Source organism: Pseudorca crassidens, chromosome 2 (assembly GCF_039906515.1).
Source record: "Pseudorca crassidens isolate mPseCra1 chromosome 2, mPseCra1.hap1, whole genome shotgun sequence".
NCBI classification, from domain to species: domain Eukaryota; kingdom Metazoa; phylum Chordata; class Mammalia; order Artiodactyla; family Delphinidae; genus Pseudorca; species Pseudorca crassidens.
In genome coordinates this window covers 11,345,423-11,371,711 of record NC_090297.1, presented here as the reverse complement: position 1 = coordinate 11,371,711, position 26,289 = coordinate 11,345,423, and the positions used below count along the sequence as shown (strand labels likewise).

General features: G+C 53.9%; 1 protein-coding gene across 3 annotated transcripts in view; it reads right to left on the bottom strand.

Annotated features, from left to right (window-relative positions):
* Positions 1 to 26,289, bottom strand: part of KAZN (kazrin, periplakin interacting protein) — a 1,134,217-nt gene that overhangs the window by 118,158 nt on the left and 989,770 nt on the right. For 2 of the 3 annotated variants that reach the window (XM_067721083.1, XM_067721102.1), the window contains one exon: positions 8,748 to 8,939. The exons of the other annotated variant lie outside the window; for it this stretch is intronic. In XM_067721083.1, the coding sequence (XP_067577184.1) occupies positions 8,748 to 8,939 (192 nt within the window). The remainder of the gene's footprint in view (positions 1 to 8,747; positions 8,940 to 26,289) is intronic. 3 annotated transcript variants of the gene reach the window in all.

Below are 26,289 nucleotides of genomic sequence, written 5' to 3'. Positions count from 1 at the left end.
CATATCAAGACCTGGCTTTTCTCACACTGCGCTCTGTTCTCCTCCTCTCAGCTGATCAACCTCTGACACTTCCTGGGCGGGGAGTGGGGATTAACTAAAAGCAGCAGCTCCAGGTCTGCAGCCCTTGCTCACTTCTCAAATATGGCAGCCGAGGCCACTGGCATTTCCTGGGACTGAAGTGTGTTCACTGAGCAGTGGAAGGAGAGGAGGTCGGGAAGAGAAGCTCCTGGCTTGTGTGTCCCCGAGACCAGCCTTGACGCCTTTAGTCCCTGGGACAAGCTCCAGAGCAAAGACTAAGAACGAATCCACAAATCCCGGTGCCTCAAGGGGTCCGAGTGACAGCTAAGAACGCTGGGCTTCCAAACCCAGATCTGTCCATCTTTCTCCTCTCTTCCCGATTTCACTGCCTTCCTCTCTACTGCTACGACCACCCCTAAGACGCCTAGAATAAAAAGAGTATCTGCTAAGAACAGAGGTTTGGAAACTAGAGTCACTGGACATCAAGTGTGGGCTCTCAAGTCTACTAGCCAGGAGATTAGAAAAATCCTTAGTCTCTCTCATCCCCATTTTGTAGATGGGGAGACTGAGGCTAATAAACACCACTCACCTAATGAGGGTTGTTGGGAGGATCAATGGGCTCGTGCAGGCAGAGCAATTAGAGTGCCTGGCATAGTCCAAGTGCTAAATAAACGTTAGCTGTGGTGATTACTGCTCAAAAGCAGTTTACTATGTGCTCACACTTCAGTCATCCCAACTATAGAATGGGTGTACAAGGTTTTTTCTGAATAGGGAAGAGGTTGGGCTCTGGTATCTGCTTCCTAAACAAGCATCAGATATGTGGAGGGTGAGTCCTGGAGGGTGTCTTGAGTATTTTCAAACTAACCAGTCCTTCCTCTTTTCTCAGGATAATCAGAACATTAATACACAGCGGAGTCTACTGAGAATTGGACCCAAAGCATTGAAGGAGACCCCAGAAAGGGTAATTGTTTGGGGGGCCATGGAACAGATTCTGGCCTGGGCAGGCGGGAAGGGTGGCAAAGGGGGCCTGGGGGGACGGGACTGGACTGGCTGCCTTTCCAACTCATAGAGTCAAGGGCCCAGGAGGAAAACCCCAGACAGGGAGAAGAGAGAGGACATCAGTCACTCTGGTACAAAAACCTATAAAAAGCAAAGGAGTCAAAAGGGACAAGGTCGATGCCATGTGTTGTCAGTCACCAGACACCAGGACTCTAAGCAGATTCTGGATATGATTCTATTTAAAATGCTCTCTGTGGCGGATCCTCAGTCATGGCTGCCAACGAACCCCACCTCCCCGCAACCACAGCCTCCAGAGTCTCCGCCCACATGATGCTGGGCTTGGTCATGTGACTTGCTCTGGCCAATGAGACAATAGCAAACATAAAGCAGGAAGTCGCTTGAAAAGCATCCCTGTAATGCACTGCACTATCTAAGATGCTGAGGATGGGGGAACCGGTCATAGAGGGACTCTGCAACTTTTCTGGAAACCTCAAACTACTCCAAAGAAACACCTGTTAAAAAACATGTGCATTAGGGCATGTGCTCGTTTTTGGGAATCCAGCTGCCAGGTGAAGCAGCTAACCTGCTAGAGACACACAGCCCAGCCAGAGCTGCAACAGAACAGCAGAGACTCTGGACACTTCTTCCACCTGACCATAGATTATTTTCAGCTGGATCAAATCTGGAGTCTGAGAAGCTTTCAAGGGGGATCTGTCAACTGTGAAAAACAGTCGGTAGTATATTAGGAAGATGCTCTGTCTGTAAAGTTAAAACTCTCTGGAAGCTTCCACCAAATTCTAAGATGTACCAGCTAAGCGTCTTCAACATCAGTGCTGTGGGACAGAGGGGCAGCAGCCCCTAGGGCATCAGGCTAGATGGCCTAAGAAACAGTGGAAGCTTCTATGTATGATTTATTTATTGAAGAGGAGAACATAAATTCAACCCAGGGCGATAGACGGCCCAGAAGATGAACAAGTCTTTGATGCAAGGAATGAGACAAAGAGTGGAGTGCGGATGTGGGAAGGGAAACAGGAAACATTAAGTTGATTTTCAAACCCACACAGCTCTGGAGACAAGGATGTGTGTGTATAAAAGCAGGTGGGCAGAGCCATCCCAGCATCAGTAACACATCTTTCTATTCAATAGCCACTCAGGCCACCTACCACCCCACTGCCTGCAGGACTGGTTACAATGGCAGCCAAAGCATGGCCACACCTGCTAGGAACCTAAAGGACACTGGTGTCCCCTGCTGCTCAAGGCCTAAGACATTCTCTGCACCCCAGAACTCTTCAAGCAGAATATCTGTGGCGTAGATTCTTATCTTCAAGCCTCGTTGGTCATGAAAAAAAATATTATTCAACCAACTTGCATTGAGTATGTTGTGGGTTTCTGGGCAGGGCCTGGGTCCCACTTTCCTCTGAATTATCTGAGCCACAGGCACAGGTTCTATTGTGGGGAAGTTTTCATGAAACATTTGTTGAATGAGCAAATTAAATAATAAGGCTCAGTTCCTGCCAGGAGCTCAGTCTAGGACAGGTGACTCATTGTGAGGCAGGGAAAAGGCCCCAACAGGGCTTATTCCTTGTGCTAAAGAGAGGAAACCTGGGCATCATTTCTTCTCCGCCGTGCTCACCAATCATCGACTTTGTTCCGATGGTGAGGCTGAGTCTGTGCTGGGTACTGTGCCTGTAGGAGCCTGGCAAGTGGCAAACCAGGTAGGAAACAGACGCCCCTCCATGTGTGCTGAGTCCTGAGGGAGCTCAGCATCTAGGGCTGTGAAGTCCAGGGAGGAGGGGCCCTTATTAGTTTCCTCCTGCTGCTGTATCAAATAACTACAAATTTAGTAGCTTAAAAAGATACAAATTTAGTAGCTTATAGTTCTGGAGGTCAGAAGTCTGAAATGGGTCTCAGAGGGCTAAAATCAAGGTGTGGACAGGGCTACATTCCTTCTGGAGGCTTTAGGAGAGAATCTGTCTTTCCCGGCTTCTAGAGGCCACACACATTCCTTGGCTTGTGGACTCTTCCTCCACCTTGAACAGCAGCAATGGTGGATTGGGTCCTCACGTTGAATGTCCAGCCTCTGTTCTCTGACTTTCTCTCTCTCTCTGACTCTTCTGCCTCCTCCTTCACTCTGAAGGAACCTTGGAATTACGCTGGGCCTACAGGATAATCCCTCCATTTTAAGGATGTCTGATTAACAACCTTAATTCTCCTTTGCCACGTAAACTACCATATTCACGCGCTCTAGAAATTAGGATGCAGACGTCTTGGGGGTGAAGGGGTATGATCCTGCCAACCACAGGCCCCGGACCCATCGAGTGGAGATGGTTCAGAAAGATTCCTGGAGGAAGCAGAGCCTGAATCAGGACTTGGAGGAAGAGTGACCATCAGGAGGCTGGGGGAGAAGAAGAGCAAACGCAAAGACTCAGAGGAGAAAGAAGGGAGAGGATCCACAGGCACATCTAGGAAGCACGTGTACATAACATGTGCATCCACGTGCTAGAAGGAGACGAGGCTGCAAAGGCAAGGAAAGGGTGGGAAAGGGACACAGGAACATCTTCAACACCTCACTCCTCATACTGCTTTCTCCTGCTCAAAACCTCCATGTCCCTGAACTTCAGGGTACAGCCCTGAATGCAAAGCCTCCGCCTTCCCACCCCCATACACAGGCTGGTCTTCTTGCCTTTGCTCAAGCTATTTCCCCTGCAGTAATGCCCTCTCTGCCCCTGCCAGTGTCACCTAAGGGCTCCAGAGCCACCCTGCTGAGCTCTGAACCTGGCCCTAACCAGGTACTGCTGTGTAATCTTGGCACATTGACAGCCCACCTCATACTCTTGTTGTGAGAATTAAAGGAGCTAAAGTGTGTGGCATATAAAAAGTGCTCAAAAATGCTAGCTGTCACCACCACTACCACCAACAATAACATTGCAGGGGGTCCAAGAGGAAAACTATTTTCATAATAACACTCTGACATTATTTGCCTGTTTTACTGTGTTAGTATTTGCAATGCTGGCGCAAAAGCAATGCTGGGTAAAATGCTGACATCTTAGCAGAAATCATAACAGTGGCATCAAACTGTATTAGTAGGCACTGAGTTCTTTACACAATGTACTCATAGTTGAAAGAAAGGGGGGGAGGACAGTTTTACTTAAGAATAACCTTGATGAAGCTGTAAAAATAATTAATTCTATTAAAACTTGATTCCCAAGTACATACATATTTTTTAATAAAATGGGAAAAACACTTAAAGTTCTTTTGCTGCATACCAAAGTACAATGGCTGTCTCAAGGAAAATTATGTGTGCAACTGTTTGAGTTGCTAGCTAAACTAGCCACTTTTTCGTAGCTCACCATTTGTACTTGAAAGAAGGACCAACGTACAAACTATAGGATCTGGCAAACTACTGAACTAAGTGAACACATGAAGTAAGTGAGCCTGTTACTTCTAGGAAAACAAATGACAGTATTTGTTGCCAGTGATAAAACTTGAACTTTTGAGCAAAAATCCAAATTTGGGCAAACTTGATCTGCCACTATGATTTCACCAGCTCCTCAAGACTTAAAGACTTTTCTAATGAGATTGGTGGTGATGTTAACAGATATGACTTATTGATGTTGGATACTGAAATATGCCAAGATTTGGAGGATGTGCATTGCTCAGTAAACCAATATTTTCCAAGTGATCAATGTTAGATTAAAAAAAAAATCATGTGTGGGTACAATAGCCATTCAAAGTACCAATTAGACCAATGGTTTTGTCCATCCTAACAGAGCACAAAACCTTCACTGGATAATTCCACACTCAGCAAACCTCTAAGAAACTACCATTTGGTGAGTTAGTATGAAGTCAAAGAAAAATATGCATAATTATCTAATAAGGCAACTAATACACTCTTCCCTCTTCCAGCTACACATCTGTGTGATGCTAGATTTTCAACCCAAACAACAAATCATAGTAGCCTGACTGAAAGAGTAGTTAACGAGAACTCAGCAGTCTTCTATGGAGTCAGACATTAAAAAATTTTTGCAAAATTGTGAAACAATGCTGCTGTTTTCCCTCAGATCTTTTTGTTTAGGAAAATACAGTCATTTTCATTTAAAAATAATGTTAGCATGTAATGGGTTTAGTACTGTCCTTTTAAAATAAATGGAAGATTTAGACACGTTTTCTCGGAGAAATCAATGCAACTGAGGGGGCCTGGGGAAATCAAGACACCCCACAGGGGTCCCACGGGCAACCAGCTCCCCACAGGTGTAGGGCTGCAGTCACGCAGGGACTCTGGGGTGAGTTTACTCATGCAATGACACCATTCCTTATTAAACAATCATTCAGGACTTCTGCCTTTAAACTCACGATGAGACCAAAATCCCAAACCAAACATTCCTAGACTCGTCCCCACAGAAACAAAGGAAACTTCTAAACCCCCATTCTCGCCAGACTTGATTCTTTTCGTTGCTTTGATGTTGGAACCATCAATGTTTGCATGTTTGCTTGAGTTCCTAATCCTCTCACGTGCCGAAGAATTCCAGTTTCAACCACCCCCAAACCAAAGACTGAGGGTGGGCCGGTGGGGACTGGCCAGAGTGGAAGTCTTTGGGGGCTTTGCGTTTTCCCACCGCAGGGACGCTGGTTATTAACAAGTGTCGCCCAACATCTGCCGCGTACTTGGCTTGTGCGTTTATTCTCATCCTTCTCATTATGGGCATATAAATCCCTTTTCATGCCCCAGCCTCCTGCTGCCCACATCTGTCTGCAATTTACTCACCATGTGCTGTGGCTGGGGAGGAAGCATCTTATTTATGACTTTGTAGAATCCCAGGCAGGACGCTTGAGTTGCTTGCTACCTTGAACTTAGATGGGCTCAGGGGGTCTAAGGTCTGGGCTACCCCAAATGGGAATCAGGCGACCAAAATCTCCAAAGAGATCTGAGGAAGCCTGCCAAGCCCTGTCTCATCAGATAATCACTAAGTATTTGCACTAATGGTACTTGGCACTGGGCCAAGCACTTTATACCTCATTTAATCCTCATGACAACCTGTGAAGTAGCTACTATTATTGGCCTCAATTATAAGAAAAGTAGGTATTGTTACTGTTGCCTTCTGCAAAGGAATTGTGGTTCAGAGAGGTTAAGGAATTTGCCCCAGGTCACACAGCTAGTAAGTGACAGAGATGGGATTCATGCCCAGATCTGACTCCAGAGTCTGCTGTCCCCGTGACTGAGCTAGGATGGCCTCCTGTCTCTCTTGTCCAGGCCAACTTCACCCCTCGTGACCTCATCCAGAGGGGAGATGAGGTGTTTAGTGCAGTGGAAAAAGTTTCGGACTCTGCTGCTAATTAGCTCTGTCACCTTGGCCAAGTTACTTAACCTCCCTGAGCCTCATTCAGCTGTCTCCATCTGTGAAAGGGGTTAAAACCTTCCAGCAGGAGTGGTGGGGTGAATGGTAGACCAAGTGCATAGAACAGTGCTGGAACACAGTAGGTGCTCAATAAGGCTTTCCTTGAATGAATACTGACGAGTCCTTGTTGATGAGATTATTGTTCCTACAAAGCAGTCGCCTTTGGGGGATCTCTGGGTCCCTGAGCAAGGCCCTGAAGACCTTTGCGGATGGATAAGAAATCGTACAGCACAGAGTTGGGAAGAAATGCCTGCATAGCTCTGTGCCCTGTGGGCTAAACGGACGAGGGTGCACATCATGGTTCCCGCCTTCACAGACACGATCTCATTTAATTCACTGTTACTGTCCCATCACTCAGATCAGAACACTGAGGTCTGGAGAGCCGTCTGCTCCAGGAGCTGGGCAGTCGGTGGGTAAATAAGCCTCTGCTCACTCCCTGACCACACCCCTGGGCACAGGAACAGCAGAGAGAGGTATTCCTCCTCCTCCCAGGTACAGAAGGGGGAATACAGGTGAGAATTCTTTCCGTGGCCCAGGACACAGAAGGCAGGTGACTCTGTCCTGGAATGAACACCAGCAAAGGAGGCTGAGACAGCGTCTGGCTGCTTCCTGAGGCAGCCTCGACTCTGCAGGATCGTGAAACCTGGCGAGACCAAAGGATGTCAGCTCACACGGCCTGGACCCAGCAACACGTGTCCATGGGAGACTCCTGAGACTTGGATCTCCTTCCTGAGAAGGGTGGGGATGTTCCGAGGCCCCCGGGAAGCTGGGAGTGGAGGGAGCTTGTATAGATCTGCCTGGACCGCAGGAGGGTTGCATAGAGAAAGCACGCGTGCCTGGCACAGTGACTGCTCACACGGCGTCAGCTGCACCGTGACGCAGACCACCTGCCTGCTACGGCCTGAAGAGACCACCCAGAACACTGTCCAGGTGGCCCCACCGGAAACAACACCCCAACAGGAAAGTGTCTATCCAGCTTTAAGAGTAACATGTACTGCTGGGGAGAACGCAGAGAGGGGCTGGCGCAGCCGGGTGAGGGCGCGCCGGCATCCCAGGCTTCCTGGGGGACGGGTGGTGGCGTGTTGGCCAGACAGCTGGCTTAGCCAGTGTTCTGCTGCTCCCTTCACACCTGTGGTCAGGGAAACCCACAAGGACAGAGCCGACTAACCATCCAGCACAATCCCCTCTCCCTCCCCGCCCAGTTAGCCCTGTAGCTGGGACGCGGACGCCCAGCACTCCCCGCGGCCACGCTCTTGCCAAAGGGAACCTCTGACCCTGAATTTTGGCCCTTTCCCTGGATCCTTCACAGGCCGAGGGGAGCAGAGATGCCCACCAGCCTGAAATGCCCCCTGGGATGGTTACAGAAGAGAGAGACAAACAGATCCTTTAAGCCACCCTGTTCTGGGGTCTTTGCTACAGCAGCCCGAAATCAACCGAAGGAATAAACCTGCTTTGGCCTCAGCAATGAAGTCTTTATCGAGAGAGTATTTATCGTTCTAGGAAGTGGTAAGTGGAAAGGAGGGGGCCAAGTTTTATTGCCCTCCCCACCCCCAGGAGAATCAAAGACACTAAGCGGGGCTCAAGAGGTCAAGGCAGACCCCACCCAAGATATTTTCTCCCCCAACGTTTCACGTTGCAGGACTGGGAGGGGATGACTCCCAACCTTTCTCAAATAACCTTGTGAGACGCAGTGTGGGCAGGTGGCTCCCAGGAGAGATGGGTATGCCGGCTGCCAGTACCCCAGGCCGGCTCTGAGGAAAGCAGCGGACATGTGCGCCCAGTGGTCTCCTGAAGCAGTTTCTCTCCTAACTCCTCCCCCAACCCAGGGCTGGATGCTGCGCTCCCTAGAGGGGAGCTCCTGCAGAGCTAGCAACGAGAGAAGAGGCCTGAGCCCCCCCTGGAGAGACCACCGACGTGAGCACGAGTGAAGTGGGGGAGGGATGTGTCCTCCAGCACAAAGCCCAGCACCCCCGCACTGTCCTGTGAGGGGAGGCGCCGCAGGACCCTGAGAGCTCTGGGTCAGCATCCTCGTTCAGCAAAGATAACTACCTGCCATTCACACACCTCAGAAGGAGGCGCCCCAGGACCGGCAGTGATGGAGAACACGAGGCGGTCACACCGCAGGAGGGAATGACATCTGTACCCGACCCAGCAAGATGCAGGATTCCACCCAAAAAGGAAGGGGCAGCCTGGGCTGGGGGCTGGGCGCCGGGAGGCTCCTGGGGCCACGTCACTGCCCCTGCAGAGGCAGGACCCTGGCTCCTGGTGTCCTTGTGGCCCCAGCTGAGGCCCAGGCGAGGGAGGGGAGGGAGCTGTCGCCCACTTGTCACTCACCCTGCAACGCTTCTCTGGCTCTGGCTAGCTCCTGCCCCTTCTGGGCCAGCTGGACCCTGAGCTCGGTGGCCGCGAGGACCTCGGAGGACTTGCCGCCCTGCGACTCCTCCAGGTCCTTCATCAGCATCTCCTTCATCTGCCGGAGAAGGTGGACTTCCTCCTGGAGCCGGGACACTTCCTCCCGCAGCAGTGCTAGGGGAGAAGGGCACACGGTTAGAGCGGGGGACAGTGGCTCCCGCTCGCTCACTTTTCTGGGGACAGTTTGAAGGTGCTTTGGCTTTCCCTGTTTGCTCTGCATTCAGGGCCTGTCCTACTATGTGTAGGAAAACCCCCGAACGACCGTATTGCAAGGAGGCCCCGCCCCAGTCCTGGGCCCCGCCCACAGTCTGCAGAGCACGCCTGGCGGGACTCCCTGCCTCCCACCACACTCTCTAGGGCTCTCAGGGGCCAGCACTGCAGTCCCAAGCCAGCAGCACTCCCAGTTACGCTTTACGCGCTTTACCAAAACCTCCGGGGGCAGGATGCTTCACCCCCATCTCACAGACTAGGAAGTCAAGGCTCGGAGAGGTTAAGAAACTCCACGAGGGCATAAAGTGAGTAGGTAGCAGAGGTGGGATGTGAACCCAGACCTGGTCGACTCCGGGCACAGTCAACGCGACAGTATTACTCAGGACAGTGCACACCCAGGCCGAGATGCTCACCTCACTCAGAGACCGATTAAAAGAGCTTCTGACGTAGAGAATGGACTTGAGGACACGGGAACGGGGAAGGGGAAGCTGGGACAAAGTGAGACAGTGGCGTGGACATATATACACTACCAAATGTAAAAGAGATAGCTAGTGGGAAGCAGCCGCATAGCTCAGAGCTTTGTGACCACCTAGAGGGGTGGGATAGGGAGGGTGGGAGGGAGATGCAAGAGGGAGGAGATATGGGGATGTATGTGTATGTATAGCTGATTCGCCTTGTTATACAGCAGAAACTAACACACCATTGTAAAGCAATTATACTCCAATAAAGATTTAAAGAAAAAAAAAAAAGAGGTTCTGAGATGCTCATGGAAGCTGGCCCTGGAGCGGCTGGTCTTGGCTTGCATCACTAAGCTCACACGTCGCTCTCTCCCTTTTCCCCACCCTCCTGCACGCTGGTCCCTATCTGTGCGACAGGCCAAGCTCTTTCCAGCCTCAGGGCCTTTGCCCCTGCAGGTCCCTCCACCTGCGACACCCTTTTCCCTGCTCTTCCAGTGACACAGCCGCCCCCGACACCACCCTGTCCCATGCTCCCACGGTAGCAGGGGATGCAGTCCTCGCCTGTGAGGGTCAGAGGCCACGGCTGCGGCACGGCTTTCGAGGTCCCAGGTCTCCGGTCTGCCTCCCTCGCTGACCAGGAGTGTGATCTCAAGCAAGTCCCTTCCCCTCTAAGCCTCGCACGCCCCTTCTATAAAATGGGTCTAACCCTCAGGGTTGAGACGCAGGAGGAAGCCTGGTCCAGGGCATGTGCTCAGCGTATACGGCGAGCGCTCAGTGCCGGTGAGACGGGGGCTGCGTCTCCCCAGGCGCCTGACCCTCTTAGCAGCGCCCGGCGTTCTCTAAGGCGCTACAACCTGCACTCCTTGGGGAGCCTGGACACGAAGGCAGAGCCAGGTCTAGGGTGGGGGGCAGGCCACAGGGAGCAGAGCTGAGGCCTCGGGGACCCGGGGTCCCTCCGCCCCCAGAAGCCTGGGGAAGGGCGGCACGGGCTCCAGCCCCCGTTCTCTGGTCTACTTCAACCGCCTCCTCTGCGGCCACCTGGGTCCAGCTGCCACCCGCACAAGGGGAGGCCGCCCTGACCTCCCAGCTCCTTGACCCCCACCCAACCTCCCCACAAAAGCCTGAAGTGCAGGGCGTCCCACCTCACTACTGCACTGAAAACCCTCCCTGGCTTCCCGCCCCATCAGCCCATCTGAGGCCTCCCTCAGGCCACCTGCGGGGGGACTTTCAGTTCTGGAAGGGGCTAGACTTGTCCCGCCTCAGGGCCGCTGGAAGAGCTTCCTTCCTTCTTCACAGGTTCCTCCCTGTCGGGCAGTCTCAGCCCTACTGTCACCTCAAGAGCCCTAAAGAGGCCCTCACCCGTGGTCCACCTCTGACAGCAGTTCGGACAACGCACCCCAAACCCCTCGTTGATGTGGGAGGCCCACCCACGCGGTACCGTGTGCGTGCCCAGTGGGCACGGCTCCCCGAGAGCAGGCCTGGTAGCTCTGCTCTAGCTCATTCGCTGAGGGGCCTCAAGTGCCCTGAACACTATATGATGACACACGACAATCAAATGATCTCCTCCAGCCATCCGTCCACCCAGCAAGAGTTCATGGGCACCTGCCCCAAGCCAGTTGCCGCTGAAGGCACTGGAGACCCCTGGGTGAAGGTCCCAGACAGGTCCCCCCCTCGGGCCGGTGCTCCCAAACCCCACAGTGAACACGGCCTGCAGAAACCTAAACCTGCACCCCGGGGAGGCAGGCTGTCTGCAAGGGACCTCCTGGTTGCTCTGACATGGACAGACTCAAGTGCAGGCTGGGAACTGCCCAGGTCTCTTAGCAAAACTGCAAAGTAGGAGGTTTGCATTGGGGGGCCCTCCCCTGCCCTCATTCCAGACAAACATTTGCAGGTCGCCTATAAGACAGGCCTGGCGCAGGGTGTTCAAAAAGAAGGGAACACCCTTGGCCCCGAGAAATCTCCAGCAAGTAGAAGCAGCACACACAGGTAAGCATAATGCAAAGCAGGTGTGGCACGTGCTTGGAGCACAGGAACATTTGAAATGGGCCTCGGAAGATGGCAGGGCAGTGAGCAGCGGGGACAGTACGAGCAAAGGCGAGAAGGCTGGAAAGGCCCCTGGGCAACCCGTGACCAGTAACAGGTGAGGAAGAGCACGGAAGCCAGGGGAGGTGCGACAGGGTCAGATCATAAAAGGTCTTAACCTCAACCACCACTCTGTGCCCCCAGCCCTGGCTCGCCGTCTATAGCAGTCCTTAAGACTCTGGAATTTTCATTCTTGCTTCCTGCCACAGACTGAATGTCTGTGTCCCCATAAAATTCCTATGTTGAAACCTAGTGCCCCATGTGATGATGGTACCTGGAGGTGAGGCCTTTGGGAGGTCATGAGGGTGGAGCAAAAGACACAGCGAAAAGACGGCTGTCTATTAACCAGGAAGAGCGTCCTCACCAGACACGGAATCTGCCAAAGCCTGGCTCTCGGACTTCCAGTCTTCAGAATTTTAAGAAACAAATTTCTGTTGTTTATAAGCCACTGGCTACTTTTGTTCTAGCAACCCCAAACGGACCAAGACACCCTCCTTCATCAATTCTCCCCAGCCACCCATCCTGCCGGGGCCCGTCCCCACTCAACTGCCACCAAACGGTTATTTCACGATAAGGTGTGAGTGACTGCTAAGCATCCCCGTTTATATTTACATTGCCAGGCAAGTGGAAGCCAGGGCTGTTTGATTTTATTTTACGGGCATGACTTCTCGGCTTCCTTAAACTGCCCAGAGGAAGACACTGAGGTTGTTTGCTGTCTATGCAAATGGCAGAGGATTCCAAGAGACCTGGCTTCAAATCCAGTCCTGGCCAGGGACTTGTCGCGACCCTGAGCAAGCCCCATGATGTTTCTGGCTCTCAGTTGCCACATACACTGCTTGGGGACAATGTCACCCATTTAGGGTTGCCAGATTTAGCAAAATAAAACAAAGCGAAGCAAAACAAACCCAAAAAGCCCAGGTGCACAGTTAAATTTGAATCTCAGATAGACGACAAATAATTTTTAGTATAAGCATGTCTTAAATATTGCATGGAACATACTTATGCTAAAAACTGATTTGTTGTTTATATGAAATTCAAGTGTAACTGGGCATGCTGTGTTTTATCCAGCAACCCTACTTCCACTGCAATGAAACGAGGCCATCATGAGAAAGGGCTGTGTCACTAAATTATCTCACAGGAGGAAGGAGGTTAAGGCACAGAGCAGCCTGGCACAGCCTCCTCTGCCCCTTGCTCTTGGACGAGAGCAAGACGGGGCTGGGTGCCCCTATCCTGAGCTAACAGTGGCAAAGGCAAATTTTTCCTGCGCTCACGTTGCTAATAGGTGTACCTGACACCCAGGCCCCGCCCCTTGAGTCAGGCTCTGAAGAAGCAGGAGGGCGGGATACCAAGTACATCTCCTGCAGGAACCAAGTCTTAGGAGACCAGGCTGGAAAAACAACTCCACAAAAAGAGAGAGCCTTGTCCAAGCTTACTAACTGCACCTGCCCTGGCTGGACTAGACCTTGCACAGCCTGGACCCTTCCAGGGGCAGAGAGGGGTGACAGCCCTGGGACCGCAATCACAGAGAGCCTCACAAGACTGAAGCCCATGTACAGGCTTCAGGACCATTCACAGGTACTTCCCCTCCCTGGGCCTCACCTGTGAAATGGGAGTGATGGGAATGAGACTCACAGGTAATACACTTAAACGTGCTAAGCACGAAGAATGCTGTGTGTGCCCTCGTGCCCCCAACTCCTCCTCCCCTCACTGAGGGGAGCGACCACATTCCTCGGAAGCAATGAAGAAGTGAAAGTTGGAGGACTTGGGTTGCTGTCTCAGAGGGATTGCTACCTCGCTGTGTGACCTTGGGCAAGTCACTATCCCTCTCTGGGCCTTCATAATATCAGTGCCCTTAGAGGGATGCACTCTTCAGGAATCTAGATGAATGCTACCGATAGTGCATTTCTCCCCTTGGCGGGACAGAGGTCCCTGCTCTGGTCCACAGCTGCACTGCTCAGTGAGGCAGCCACCAGCACACATGGCTACTTAAGCGTAAATTAGTCACAACAAACAACTCAGTTCCTCAGGCACACCCGTCACATGTCAAAAGCACAGAGACCACCCTGTCGGGGCACGGAGCTCCTGGTCAGTGCTCGTTCAGGGGCACGAGGTGGGGAAGGGAAGAAGCGGGGTTTGTGAAGCACCTGGTGCAGCGTGGGCCGCAGACACACGGACAGGAGGGAGCCTTGTGCGAAAGGCGGGAGAGCGGCTGGGGAAGGAGCCATGTTCCTGGAGGAACCGCACTGGCCCTGGCCCAGGGCCACAAAAGGGAAAGATCAATTGCATACCTTTCTGCCGACGCTGGGCAACCACGGACCTTAGGGCAGGGGGCCGGTGGTGGTAAAAGGGCCTGGTGCCAAAGAAGTCACAAACCCGGCAGAGCTCCAGGCCATGGAAGCCGGAAGTAAGCATTGCCTGGGAGACAGCGGCTCTCCCACCCCCAGGGAAGCCAGCAGTTACCAACGATGCTGCCCTGGGGGGAGCAGGCAGGCCACACAGTGGAAGCCCCCAGAGGCCTCTTCCCAAGGGCAAGGGGGTGTGGCTTACCTACAGGTGACAGAGGGAGCTGGGGAGACCCTAACCCTGCCCCTCTGTAGCACATCTCCTTTTGTTTGTAAGAGCAGCGAGTGCTCGCCATTTTTAAAACGCCATTTCCTGGCCTCCCTTGCAGCTAGAGTTGCCTGTGTGACCCAGTTCTGGCTGATGAGATGTAGACGAAAGTCCCTGAGGAAGACTGCCCTTTAAGAAAAAAGGGCTTTGCCTCCTCCGTGCCTTCTTGTCTGGAAAGTGGACTTGTGGTTAGAGCTGTGGCAGCAACGTTGTAACAAGGAGGCAACACGCACAGGGAGCAAAAATGATGCCACGGGGAGAGAACAGAGCCTGGGGCCTGGCAGCACAGCTCAGCCCTGCACCTGTGTCTCGAGACCTGGAGCGGCACCAGCTGGGCAGGGCCATCTGGCACAGGAGAGCCTTTGATTTCCCTGCTGATCTACCAGTTCTCCAGAACCAAGCACGGCAGCACGTGCTACCGGCTGAGATCGAGTTCAGGTGGCTGCTGAGGGCCAGCACCTCTGGGGTCTGCCCTGCGGCCGCCTCAGCTGTGAATTCTGGGCAGTGGGAGGAGGAGGTGGGGACTGTGGAGGAATCCACACAGCAGAGGAGGGAGGTGACCGCTCCCGGCCCTGGGCAAGAGCCCCCAGTTTTGCGACAAGTCCTTTCCTGGCTTAATTTTTGTGAGCTCACAGGGCTGGGGCGGGAGAGCAAGAAGACAAAGAAAAACACTCTCTGTGACTGTGGGGCACCGTCCAAGAACGGGATGCGTGAACAGGCAGCGAGAGGCTCGGAGCTCTCTCGGTGAGTCGCCGGTTTACGAGTCTGGCCTTCCCAAGCCAAAGGTCCGAACAGCAATAATACTGTAACCACCGTGTATCACAATGATTCCTTTGCTGACACTTCGGGAGCACATGATACGTGCTCCAGGCTCTGTGGTAAGTCTGTTACACTCCTTAACGATAACTAGTGAATCCTCACAATAACCTCATGAAGTAGGTCCTGTTATTATCACCCCCTTCAACAGATGGGGAAGTTGAGGCACAGGATTTAGGTGACTTGACCAATGTCATGCAGAGTCAGAGCGGTCTAGCTCCGGCACCCACCCCAGTCCAAACTCTTGCACTGTACTATCTTTTTTTTTTTTTTTAATATTTATTTATTTGTCTGCGTCAGATCTTAGTTGCGGCACGTGGGATCTTTAGTTGCAGCACGTGAACTCTTAGTTGCTGCATGTGGGATCTAGTTCCCTGACCTGGGGCCCCTGCATTGGGAGTGCGGACCCTGAGCCACCGGACCCCCAGGGAAGTCCCTCACTGTACTATCTTGCAGGGGGACAGGGCCACAAACTCCACGGGCCGCCGCAGGCTTGCCCTGATGGATGGCAGGGGAGGCAGGCGTGCCCCCCAGCAGGTATGGGCTTGCTTTTGTCTCCCACATGGAGGTGGGTCACAGGGAGCCGGCCACTCCGTGCATGGCCCTCCCCCGGGGCACCGTTCCCACGCAGCTCCTGGAGAAGGATGTGGCCATGGAGCCAGCAGGGGCTCTGCTCTGCTCACACCCGACGCCCAGCGCCAGCCCAGTGCTGGGCTCCTGGCAGGCACCACACAAGGACGGTGCTGAGTGCGGGGTGGGGCGGAGGTGGGCCAGGCTGGTCTGGGTCAGCCACCGGGGCTCAGTCCCGGCTCCCCCGCTTCCCGGCTATTTGACCTTAGGACAAGTGACCTCTGAGTTTATCTGAAATTGGAGCCAAGACCAGTCTCCCAAGCCTGTAGTAAACATTTAACAAAGCAATCATCTAAGTGGAAACATTCCAGAAGCTTCTAAATGGGGGTCATATGGAGCTCGTCAAGATCATTATTATAGAAAAGGGCAAACCTCCCCGATGTTCCGAGGAGAGGCCTTGGCCCCAAGAACCTGGGAGCCCAGACTTGTGGGCCTCCCAACCCGGAAGGGGTGGATTAAATGACAGAGAAGGCTGAGTCACCCAGTCTGCAGGGCAAAGGCAGGACCAAGGGCACAGGGGGCTCCGAAGGGAGGGCAGGCTGGAGTGACAGTCCCTGGCTGCCTGTCGTGGGTAATAAACGGCGAAACACACATCTGTCAAAACTCTCTGAACCCAGATGGTACCCTTAAAACCTGTGCACTTTGCTGTAGGAAATTATACCTAAAAACATACACACATATGCATATATAGCAGTAACATAGTTCAGGCTTTCCATTCACTCACTTTTATAGATCTTCCCCCCAAATCCAGGTACCGAGCTCACCGGCCCCCTGCCCTCCAGCAGGCCTCAGGAAAAGGGGAGCCTGAGTCCAACCCCGGGCTCTGTGGACAACCTCCGTTCACTTGAGCTATACCTGCCCTGTAGCAGACAAATTGGACCATGCCCCGCTGCCCCTGGCTGGATGGAGGTCACTTCCAGGTGACATGACGCTCTGCTTAATGATGCCATGGTTCGCTTCTGGTCCAAACACCCTTTCTGGCAGAGACGATGGCTGACGGCACTGCCATGTTCTGAGCCCCGACTTTGTGCGGGATGCCACCCACTGGACTACAGGCTTCATCTCACCGGATCCTCATGACACCCACGCAGGGCTGTAGTGATCCCGCTTGAGCTCGGAGGTGCTGGGGGTGTGTGGGACGGAACCCAGGTCAGCCTGTGGGTCGTGCAGCCCCCCGCCATGGGCTGGTCTAGCAACAGCCGGCAGGAGCGCTCAAAAGCCACCACTGCTGCCGGGACTGCCGTTACTGTCCTCACTGCCAAATCTGGTCCAGGTGGTAGTCTCAGAACATTAGGATGATGCTTGTTCTAAAAATTAGGAATCAGATGGTTCTTGGAGGGTTAAAATGTTAAGACTGAGGTACAATGATTCATATCAAATCCCCATAAGAGATGGGCTCCCAGGCCCCAAGACTAAACAGAACCAGATGTATTCGTGTCCAAGGAAGCCAGTACCTGATGGCGGAAGGGAGTCCTGAAAGGGCAGAGTCAGAGAGGGGGTCGCTGGCAGAGCCCACGTCCCAGGCTGAGGGGGTGAGGGTCTTCACCAGCGGCCTAAGGGCACCTCCTCTGTTCTGCCTTTCTGCGGGGGGAGCACATGGAGAGAAAGAGGCAGCCGCATTCCTATGTTGCATTCCCTCTGTTCTTGAATTCATTCTTCATCATCATCACGGTGATAACAGTAACACTTTCTGAGTCACTCGTGCATGCCAGAACAGTTCTAAATCCTCACACCATTAATTCTCAATCCTCGCAATAACCCAAGGTGATGCACCCACTTTACAGAAGAAACTGAGGCATGGAGAAAACATGTGGTTAAACCCGGGTGGTCTGGCTGCAGAGTCTTTTCTGGTCACTACTGAGTTCTATTCGACCTCTTCTCCTGCGGTACAGCTGCCCCACAAGGCAGGCAAAGCCTATGTGTCCTCTCAGGGCCCGCAGTTACAAGGGGGCCCTCAAACCCTCCTGGGACAGATACCACTGTTTGCATCCTTCCCCCAGCCTGGAAGGCCTGAGATCGCAGAACCTCTTGGCTAAGTTGACCCAACAGCCAAGGAGGGACAGGAGTGCTGGATTCAAACAGCCCAGGGCAGCGGCAGCAGAGGCAGCAATGCAGCCCTCGGTTCTAGACTCAGCCCCGAAGGTTCCTCAAGGCTCTGTAAATGACTGGAATTCCACAGGGACATCCAGCCAGGTGGGACTTGATTGAATGTAACGGTTTGTCTGTGGAGAGAGAAATCTGGGAACCGTAGCCTGGGAAGAGCAGCCTCAGGGCCGGGCCTCTGAGATGGGGGAGGGAAGACTTGACATCACTTCCTTCTGCTTGTCTGGTCCCCTCACACCCAGCCCAGGCTCCCCTCCAGCCTGGTCTGTGCGTGGGGAGCTGAAAACAGCCCTCTTGGTCTACCTCTGCTCTCCCGGGGATGTAGACTCTCCCCTCCCTCCCTCCATCTCCCCTGTATGTGGAGACACACCCACTAGGCCAGGAACAGGGCCAGGGGCAGGCAGACAAGAGCTGGGTCTATGGTTTGCTAGAGATTTCCGTGTTCTCTGGGCCTTTGTCATGTGGTCCTGACACTGAAAGCTTTGGGGGTGACGGGACACAATACAGCACTCACCAAACACAGGTAGATTCTCAAACAACGCCCAGGCACTCCTCAGCAGTATTAATTCCAAGGCTGCTCCAGGGCCTGGGAGAGCCGCCTGGTAATTCTTACTACAGGTGGGTAGGGGAGGGCCTGGCAGGTACCAGGTGATGCAGGCTTTGTCTTTTTCTCATATTTCACAGGAATTGTTTTCTCTTTTAGGTGCTGTTTAACCCGTCTTTCCTGCAGAGCTGTCCCATAAACATACCTTTCAGCCAGACTCGTTTTGGGCCCGACTGCCAAGCTAATCCTCTTCCACAACCTTGGGGGGGGCCGCCTTTCCCACGGGAAGCTGTGCCCACCCAGCTCCACATCCCGGGAATCCAATCCTCTCCGGGAAGAGGTCTGCGTCCTTTGACCATCCCTCGCCAAGCACTGACTCAGGAATAATCGTGTGCCAGGCACCAGCCCTGGAAGGGTGCCAGTCTCAGGTTCAAAAGCAGAGATGCCTGGGGAAGTGAAGGCATCGCCAACCTCCAGCACGCAGCTCCCTAGGTCTCAGGCAGAGCCCAACCTGAGGATCTGCGCTACGAAACGTGGTCCCTGCGGGCGGCCTGGCCTGATTCCTAGAATGTGCCCTTTTATCACTGGAGGTCCTCGCTTCCTGTGTCCACCACTCCCCAAGCCCGGAAAGGACAGCCTCTGGCAGGCTTTCTGGGCGTGTGGCTTGATGTCACCATGCACTGACAGCCAGTAGGAGCCCCACGGTCCTCGGGGGTCTGCAACAGTCACTCAGCGGGTGATTCTGGCTCCAGAAGGAATGTGCACCCCCAAATACAGCATCTGTCTGGGGTGGAAAGGGCGGCTGAGTCCCGGACAGGCTGTGACTGCTTGGTCCCAAAGCCAGGTGCCCAGGCCTCCTTGGGGGCCTTGAGGAGCCCGCTCCTATCTGCTTGCTGGGCAGGAGTGATGGGAGAGGAAAGGGCTGGCCTCTCCTTAGGGCCGGGCCAGCTGCCTCCCCTGGCCCTCACTGAACACAGTTTCCCTTGGGACTTAGAAGCAGCGAGCTGGGGCCCATTCGAGTCGGGTGGGCTGACAGCAGCTGTCCTGGGATACCCTCTTGATGCAAAGAGGAATCTTAACACTCTTATCAAGTTGAGCCTTAAAGCCACTGCTTCCCCTGGGATGCTGGCTCATCCCACCCTTTCAAAGTTCTTCATTATCCCCCCCCCCCCGACTTTTTGGTTCAGCCGACATCTATGCCTCCAGTCTTTCAGACAGAGCACCTCCATTTCCCTCTGCGGAGCCACCCACTCCCAGAGCCCATGGTTCAAAGGTGGAGATAAGACCCAGGCTGGCCCATCAGAGAGCTGAGTTGTCCTGGCCACTGTGATTGGTTTAGGAGGGGAAGCACATGACACAAATCAGTCCAATCAGGGTCAGAGTCTGGACCAGGAACCGCCCTCTTTAATGATGGATGCGAGGATGGAGCCAGGAGGTGGTAGCGGCCATCCTGCCACCAAGAAGGGAGCGCCAACAAGACAAAGACTGGATTCAGATAATATCCTTGTTGTCCTGGATCACACCACACCTGAAGCCAGGATCTACTCCTGAATTTTTCAGTTATGTGAACCAACACATTCTTAAGCCAGTTTGAGTTGCATTTTCTATCCCTTGCAACTGTAAAAGAATCCTGATAAACGGTTTCTGTCAGGGACCATTTTCTGGGTACCCAGCATCCCCAGAAACTTAAAGGCCACCTGCTATGTGCTAAGCACCCTAAGCTGTATCACTGTCCTGCAGAAACCGCACAAGCAAAACAGACAATGGAATTCACCTCCACAGAACCAGCGAGCACCTACTCCCACGTGTGCTTTAATTCTAGCATTTCTTTGACTGCAGTGACCAGTCCCCCTGGGTTGAAACCCTGGAAGGCACAAATTTTCAAGCTCTGCCTCAAGGCCATTTCCAGACTTTTCCTACCCGAATCCGCCTTTCTCCTCTTCTCCCACCCGAAGAGGTCTGCGAGCACTGACCCCGCAGCCTTCCTCGGCCTGAGGGCTCTGGGTCCCATTTGGGTGCTGACTTATGTGCCTGGCCCTAAGCCTCGGACCACTGAATTCTCTCGCTGGGAGCAGTGCTAGCATTCTCTCCATTTTGCACATGCAAATGGAGGTGGAGAGACGGAGACCAGGACAGGTGGACAGGCTTGTTCAAGGTTATAGAGCAGGTCCCGGTGGCACAGCAGATCCCAACTCAGAAGTCTGTCTGATTGCAAAGCTCACGTTCCTAACTGGACTAGGCGCCCAGCCCTAAATGCCATGCTGTGCATACTTCTCAAACTAAACTCCAGGACAAAGAGTGGGCCAGGGCTGGAACTGGGCCTTTTTTCGAACTCTGGTGAAAACAACCGGGTCCCCCAGCCTTGGCTCTCACCACAAGCTTCTCCCGTCCCCAAGGCTTGGCTCCTGAAGGAACAAATCCAGGAGAGGGACAGTGACCACTGGCAGCACTGCCTGTTTCCCTCTCCGCCCTCACCACGCAGGACTCTCTCCTCCCACCCCTCCTCCCTCTTCTCCACCCTCCGGGGGAAAAAAATTACCAAAACACAAAGAGGAAAAAGAAAGAAGGCCCAGCACTGGTTACACCCACCATCTTGTGACACGGCAGCCCATCCACGCAGCGAGCACAAAGCTCACTGCAAACCAGGAGGAAGCAACTTGACCGAGGCCTTGCGACTGCAGGGGGACAGCCCAGACCTTGCTTTCTTTCCCACCCGAGTCTGAGTCAGCAGCAAAACACCTGCATCTCAATTTCCTTCTCCATCCATTACCAGAATGCACAGAGCAGACCGAAGCTGCCTGTCCCACTTGTCAGAGACCGGGTTCTCCAAGGCCTGGCTCCCGGCAGGAGAGCTACCTTCCTAAGAAGCCTGGGGGGAAGAAAGACATTTATATCCCCATTGTATAGACGGCCAAACTGAGGCCCAAAGGAAGGTGTCTGGAATCTACAGCCCTGACTGCTAGGCCACTGGCCACTATAACCTGGAAGCAAACTGGAAACGTGCTTTGGCTGGAACATTCTGCTCAGCCTTTCTTGGGCATCAGTCAACTCAGGGGTTAAATGCTTCGAAACGTGTTCAACATGCCGAAGGCCCCCGCAGATGTAAACAATTACACAGAGAAGGGAAGTGGGCAACCAGGGCCCAGCCGGGGCTCTCCTAGCATCGCCAGCACACGAGGGCGGCGAGCCTGAAATTCCCGCATCTTCAGATCTGTATCTCGAACAGATCCGGGCTTTCAGAAGAATTTAAACCAAGTCCAGGTGGCAACCTGGACAAACAGCAAACCTGGAGGACTCACTGTCTCAAAAGTGGCTTCAGAAGGCGAACTAAGAATGGGCGTCTCCTGCTACGTCTCGACCTCCACATCCCTCAACTTCCTCACCTATAAAACCACAACAGTGACGGCGAAGAGCAGTGATTCCGGCACCAAATCCTGCCTCTGTCCTTTATAGTAGCTGTTGGACCCCAGCAGATCACTTCCGTGTCCTCATGTGAGGCATGAAGGTAATGATAGAATCCATCTCTCAGGGCTGCTGTGACAAGAAGGGGCCTGGCACAGAGCGAGCCCTCGGCCGATGTTGGCAGCCAGTCCGATGCCATCGAGAGGATGCCTGACCCCACGGAGGGGGCGGAGAGGGAAGAGGACGTCTTGGGCTCCTGCAGTGGGAGGCGCCCAAGGCCGCGGAGCCTGCAAGCTGCAGGGCGGCCCACGGACCCATGTAACTCGCTCCTGACTATTCTCCAGCCCAACCGAGCAGCTGCTCCAGGAAAGAATAAAATATGCTTTGCATACTTCAAATGCTTCACTTATGAAAGCTGGCAGGGCCGCCTTTCTGAATTGTTTAGCGATAAAGTCAGCAATGAAACCGTTGGAGGCTCTCACCGCCGGAACCCGGGTCGGGGAGTCTGCAGGGGGCAGGGGAGGAGGACAGGCCAGCCGCTAGCGCGGAGCCCACAGGGGCTTCCAGAAGGCGCCATGTGGGATTTTTCAGAGGGGCACTGGGATCACGTCCTGGTGTCCTGATGTGAAATTGGATCCTCCCTCTGAAGCCAAGCCCCAAGCCAGCGGGGGCAGAGGGGAGGCCCCTTCCGGCCTGGAACGTTTTCCCACACTCCAAGGGCGCCCCGGTTTCTAGCCAATGGAGTTAATTGAAAAATTACCTTGGGCTGAGAAAAAGCAGTGCCGGGCCACGTGGGCTGGGTCACAGGAAACCCTACTGGGTCTCCGGCGTGCCTGTACTTCAACAACCTAGAGCTGGAAGGCCAGGAGCCGTGCTAGGCATCCCAGGAACCGGGGAAGCTCTACGTGCTGGGCACGCATCCCAGCAACCTCGGAGGGTGGCACGATGCCCGTGTTAGAGATGAGACTGAAGTGCAGAGACTCAGGGCCTGCCCAAGGGCCACGGTCACCAGGGCTGCCTGGCTCCCCCTGCGATACCTCTTCTCAGGATGCTCTTCTTTCCTGTGCCCCAGGGCCCCCCAACCCCAAATCCTAACAGACAGAGCTCAAGTGGAAGCACACGAGGCACACCAGCGAGCGAGGCCGGCGGGAGGCCTTCTGCCCGGCGTGGAACTAGTCGGCCTCTTCACACGCAGAAGGCTGCCTGCATTCCGGCTGATATTGTTAAGCTGAATACAGTGCTTGTAACTTTTTCTTCAAAGTGCTCTCACCTCTTCCTCTTGTGTTTATCACCCAAACCCCTGGCAAGATTACGATGGTGGGTTTTATTGTCCTCATTAAGGGGCAGTCAACTAAGGCCCAAGGCATGGCTCCTCCCCTCAGCCAGCTCACCCAGGGATTCTAAGGTGTGCGAGGCCTGGGCCCACTTCTCCTACCTTGGTCCCCCCCGAGCCCCTCCCACCCCACCTGTGCAGACTCCTGGGTACACCCCTGCCTCTCTGGACTGTTTGGTCCATTCCTGTCCTCCTAGGTCCTCAGTCTGTTCAAAGGGCCTGGGGCACCCGTGCTTCTGCAGTGGTCCATCTAGTCTCCAGAGGCCTTTGCAGTCACCGGTTCTGAGACTTCAAAGTAGGACCAATGGGGGCCCCACGACTGTGTCCCTCCTCCCATCAGAGTACAACTTTCAGGATTTAAAATGAACAAAATCAATTAGAAAAATGACCTTATTTCCCCTGGGGAGTTTCAGCAGTGTTGTCTATGAACCAAATATATAATCAAGACACAGAAAATGGGGTTTTTTGGGGGGGAAGGGAGAGCAGTGGGATGAACAGGGCAAACTCAAGTCCCTGAGTTACTACATCTGTGGACAGAACTTCTCCCCGCGTGGGAAGACGCAACCTGAACGCATAAGCTGCGTACCTGACTTCCGGGTTTGACAGATGCTCGTTGAACACCTGGGCTGAGAGGCAGCGTGGTCTAAGTGGCCGGAAACACCTTGGGGGCGACTTGGTCTGGGTTTGAGTCCCAGTCCCTTACTAACCTCTCTCTGCCACAGTTCCCTTACCTGTAACATGGGGCAATAACAGTACCCATCTTACAGGGTTGTCGTGAGGATGAAATGAGTGACTACATACATAGAGTCCACATAGACACACGCACGGACCGAACCCATAAAAGAACCGTGCTTGGCACAGGCCAAGCGCTATGTGCCAGCGGGTTCTTCCCCCTCCCCCTCCCAGGAGCCACTGCCTCTGGTTCTGAGACCAGCCCCTGCCCAGCAGCCTTGTCCCTGGATCCCCAGGGGCTTCTCCTGGAAACCTGACCTGAACTTCCAGGTAGAACATTCCTTGCTGAGAGGTCTCCCGAGTGGGGCTCCCAGCAGCTGGGGGCTTGTTGCTGAGGACGTGGCCCACGAGATCCTAGTCTGGAAGCACGAAGCCCCCTCTCTTTTGCCGCCCGCCCCCCTCACTTTCGCCTGTGTATGGGCTGAGAAAGGCAGAGATGCAGCTTGAATTCCTGCTTTGAGCTGCGGCCAGCTCGCCACCAAACGTTTCCCCCGTCTGTCTGGCCCTCTCCACCATTTCACAAAGGTCAAACGCTTACTGCACTCCGCGTACGGCCTCTTGGGAGTGCAGAGGAGAAAACTATTCGAAAAATGTAAGTTGGAAAAACCCCATGGCTCGCCACCACCACACTGCCCCCCCCCCGACACTGGCGCACGCGTTCACGGCTCACCCCCAGTTCGACAGAACACACAGCCGTGTCCCAGCCCCTTGGTCTTAAAAACAAGTAGGAGGACAGAGAGGCGAGGCAGAATTTCCACTGATGGTGACCAGAGCCTAGGCTGTCATCCTCGGAGGAATACAAATGACCCTGTCAGCCCAGACAAGGAAATCTCTTGTACAGAACGGCATCCTTCTAGGTCTTTCTGGAGCAGCTCCTGGCAGGAGCCGCGTATCATGTGCCATGGCACCTAGAAGAGCCCTGACCCACGAGCTAAGCCCAAGAAGCGCCCACAGAGCTGAGGTGAGCCCAGGGCATGAGCTTGGGGCAGGGGAACCCTTAGAGCAGGCTAAGGCTCTCCTAGGACCGCGCTCCCCTGCCCAGAGGTGCTTTCAAGACCAAACATGCTTTTCTTGGATGCCGTCTTCTTCCACGCCCCTCCCCCGCACCCCAAGAGAAAATGACTCCAACTAAAGAATAGCAGGTTCTAGGCTCGGCCACGGCGGAATCAAAGCGTCCAGATTGAATAAAGGAACGAACAGAATGAGAGCGGTGACCCTGGATGTGAATGGTCTGGGGCAGGTCAGAGACTTTTTGTTGTTCTATAGACAGCTGACCCGTGAACAACTCAGGGGACAGGGGCGCCCACTGTCCACACAGTCGAAAACTGGGGTGTAATTCACAGTCTGCCCTCCGTATCCTGGTGGATCTGACTACCCGCAGATGGTGCAGTCATGTAATATTTACTATTGAAATAATCCACGTCTAAGTGGACCCGAGCAGTTCAAACCCATGTCGGTCAAGGGTCGACTGTCTTTTATTCTCATAAGCCAGCCTCCTCCTGCCCTACTCTGGTGGGCGGAACTGCTGGATCTTTCTTCTTTCTTCTCCCCAGTCCACAAACTTCAAACCTGGAATATCTGGGCCTTTCACACACATCTTTCCTGACACACCTGAAACAGTGTGGATCACTGAGGCTGTCTGAGGGGAAGGAGAACAGATACGCGTGGCGGGGTGTACAGGGCTGGCCCAGTGCGGGTGTACACAAAACACACACACACCCCGCACTTTGTGGATGCTTCAGAACTGCTTCCACGGTTGGGCCAAGCAGCAGAAAATAAGCCGATTGAAGAAGCAGGTGTCCTAACCAGCAGCAGGTGTCCTAACCAGCAGCAGGTGTCCTAACCAGGAGCAGGTGGCAGCACTGGGACTCGACTTGTAACAAGAAAAAGTCCCGTGTGCTGTGGACTTGCTGTCCCGTCCCTCTGGAACTGAGGTGGCTCGCCAGCCAGGCCCGTGACGTCACTCCTTCCCCGGTGGCAGATGGCACAGCTATCAGGCTAGCTACTGATAGCTGCCGACATTCCAGGAATCCCCATGCAAGCTCCGGTTACTCTTCAGCCAGGAGACCCCAGGCAGTGAAGCCCAAACCCAGGAGGCAGGGGACGAGGGGACAGTGGCCCTCTGGCCCTCATGCAGGTGATCAGACAGCATGGATTTCAGCAGAGACCACGGGCAGGCAGGGCCCAAGAGTCTTCAGCTAAGATCCTTTCCATAATCATGAAAATTAACCCAGGATAACCCCGCTGCCCAGGAAATTGTTCCTGCTCCTGTCTCTGGAGAAACCTATAAATCTCCTTCCAAATGAGCATTTGCTCTGCACGCACACCTGCAAAGAGCTAATTTGGGGGAAGTGGCGGGGCGGAAACCAGACCTCCAACCCAGGCTGGCCTGGTCTGGAAGGGAGGCGGCTGACTCAAGTTAAACATTTCCAGGCAGAGAAATTCAATCTCCTTTTTCAAGGGCTTGGCATTTAACGCGCTGCTTTTCGGTCCACCCTCCTCTTTTGGTAACCCCTTGGCCGCAGGCAGATGTTGACAGGACCC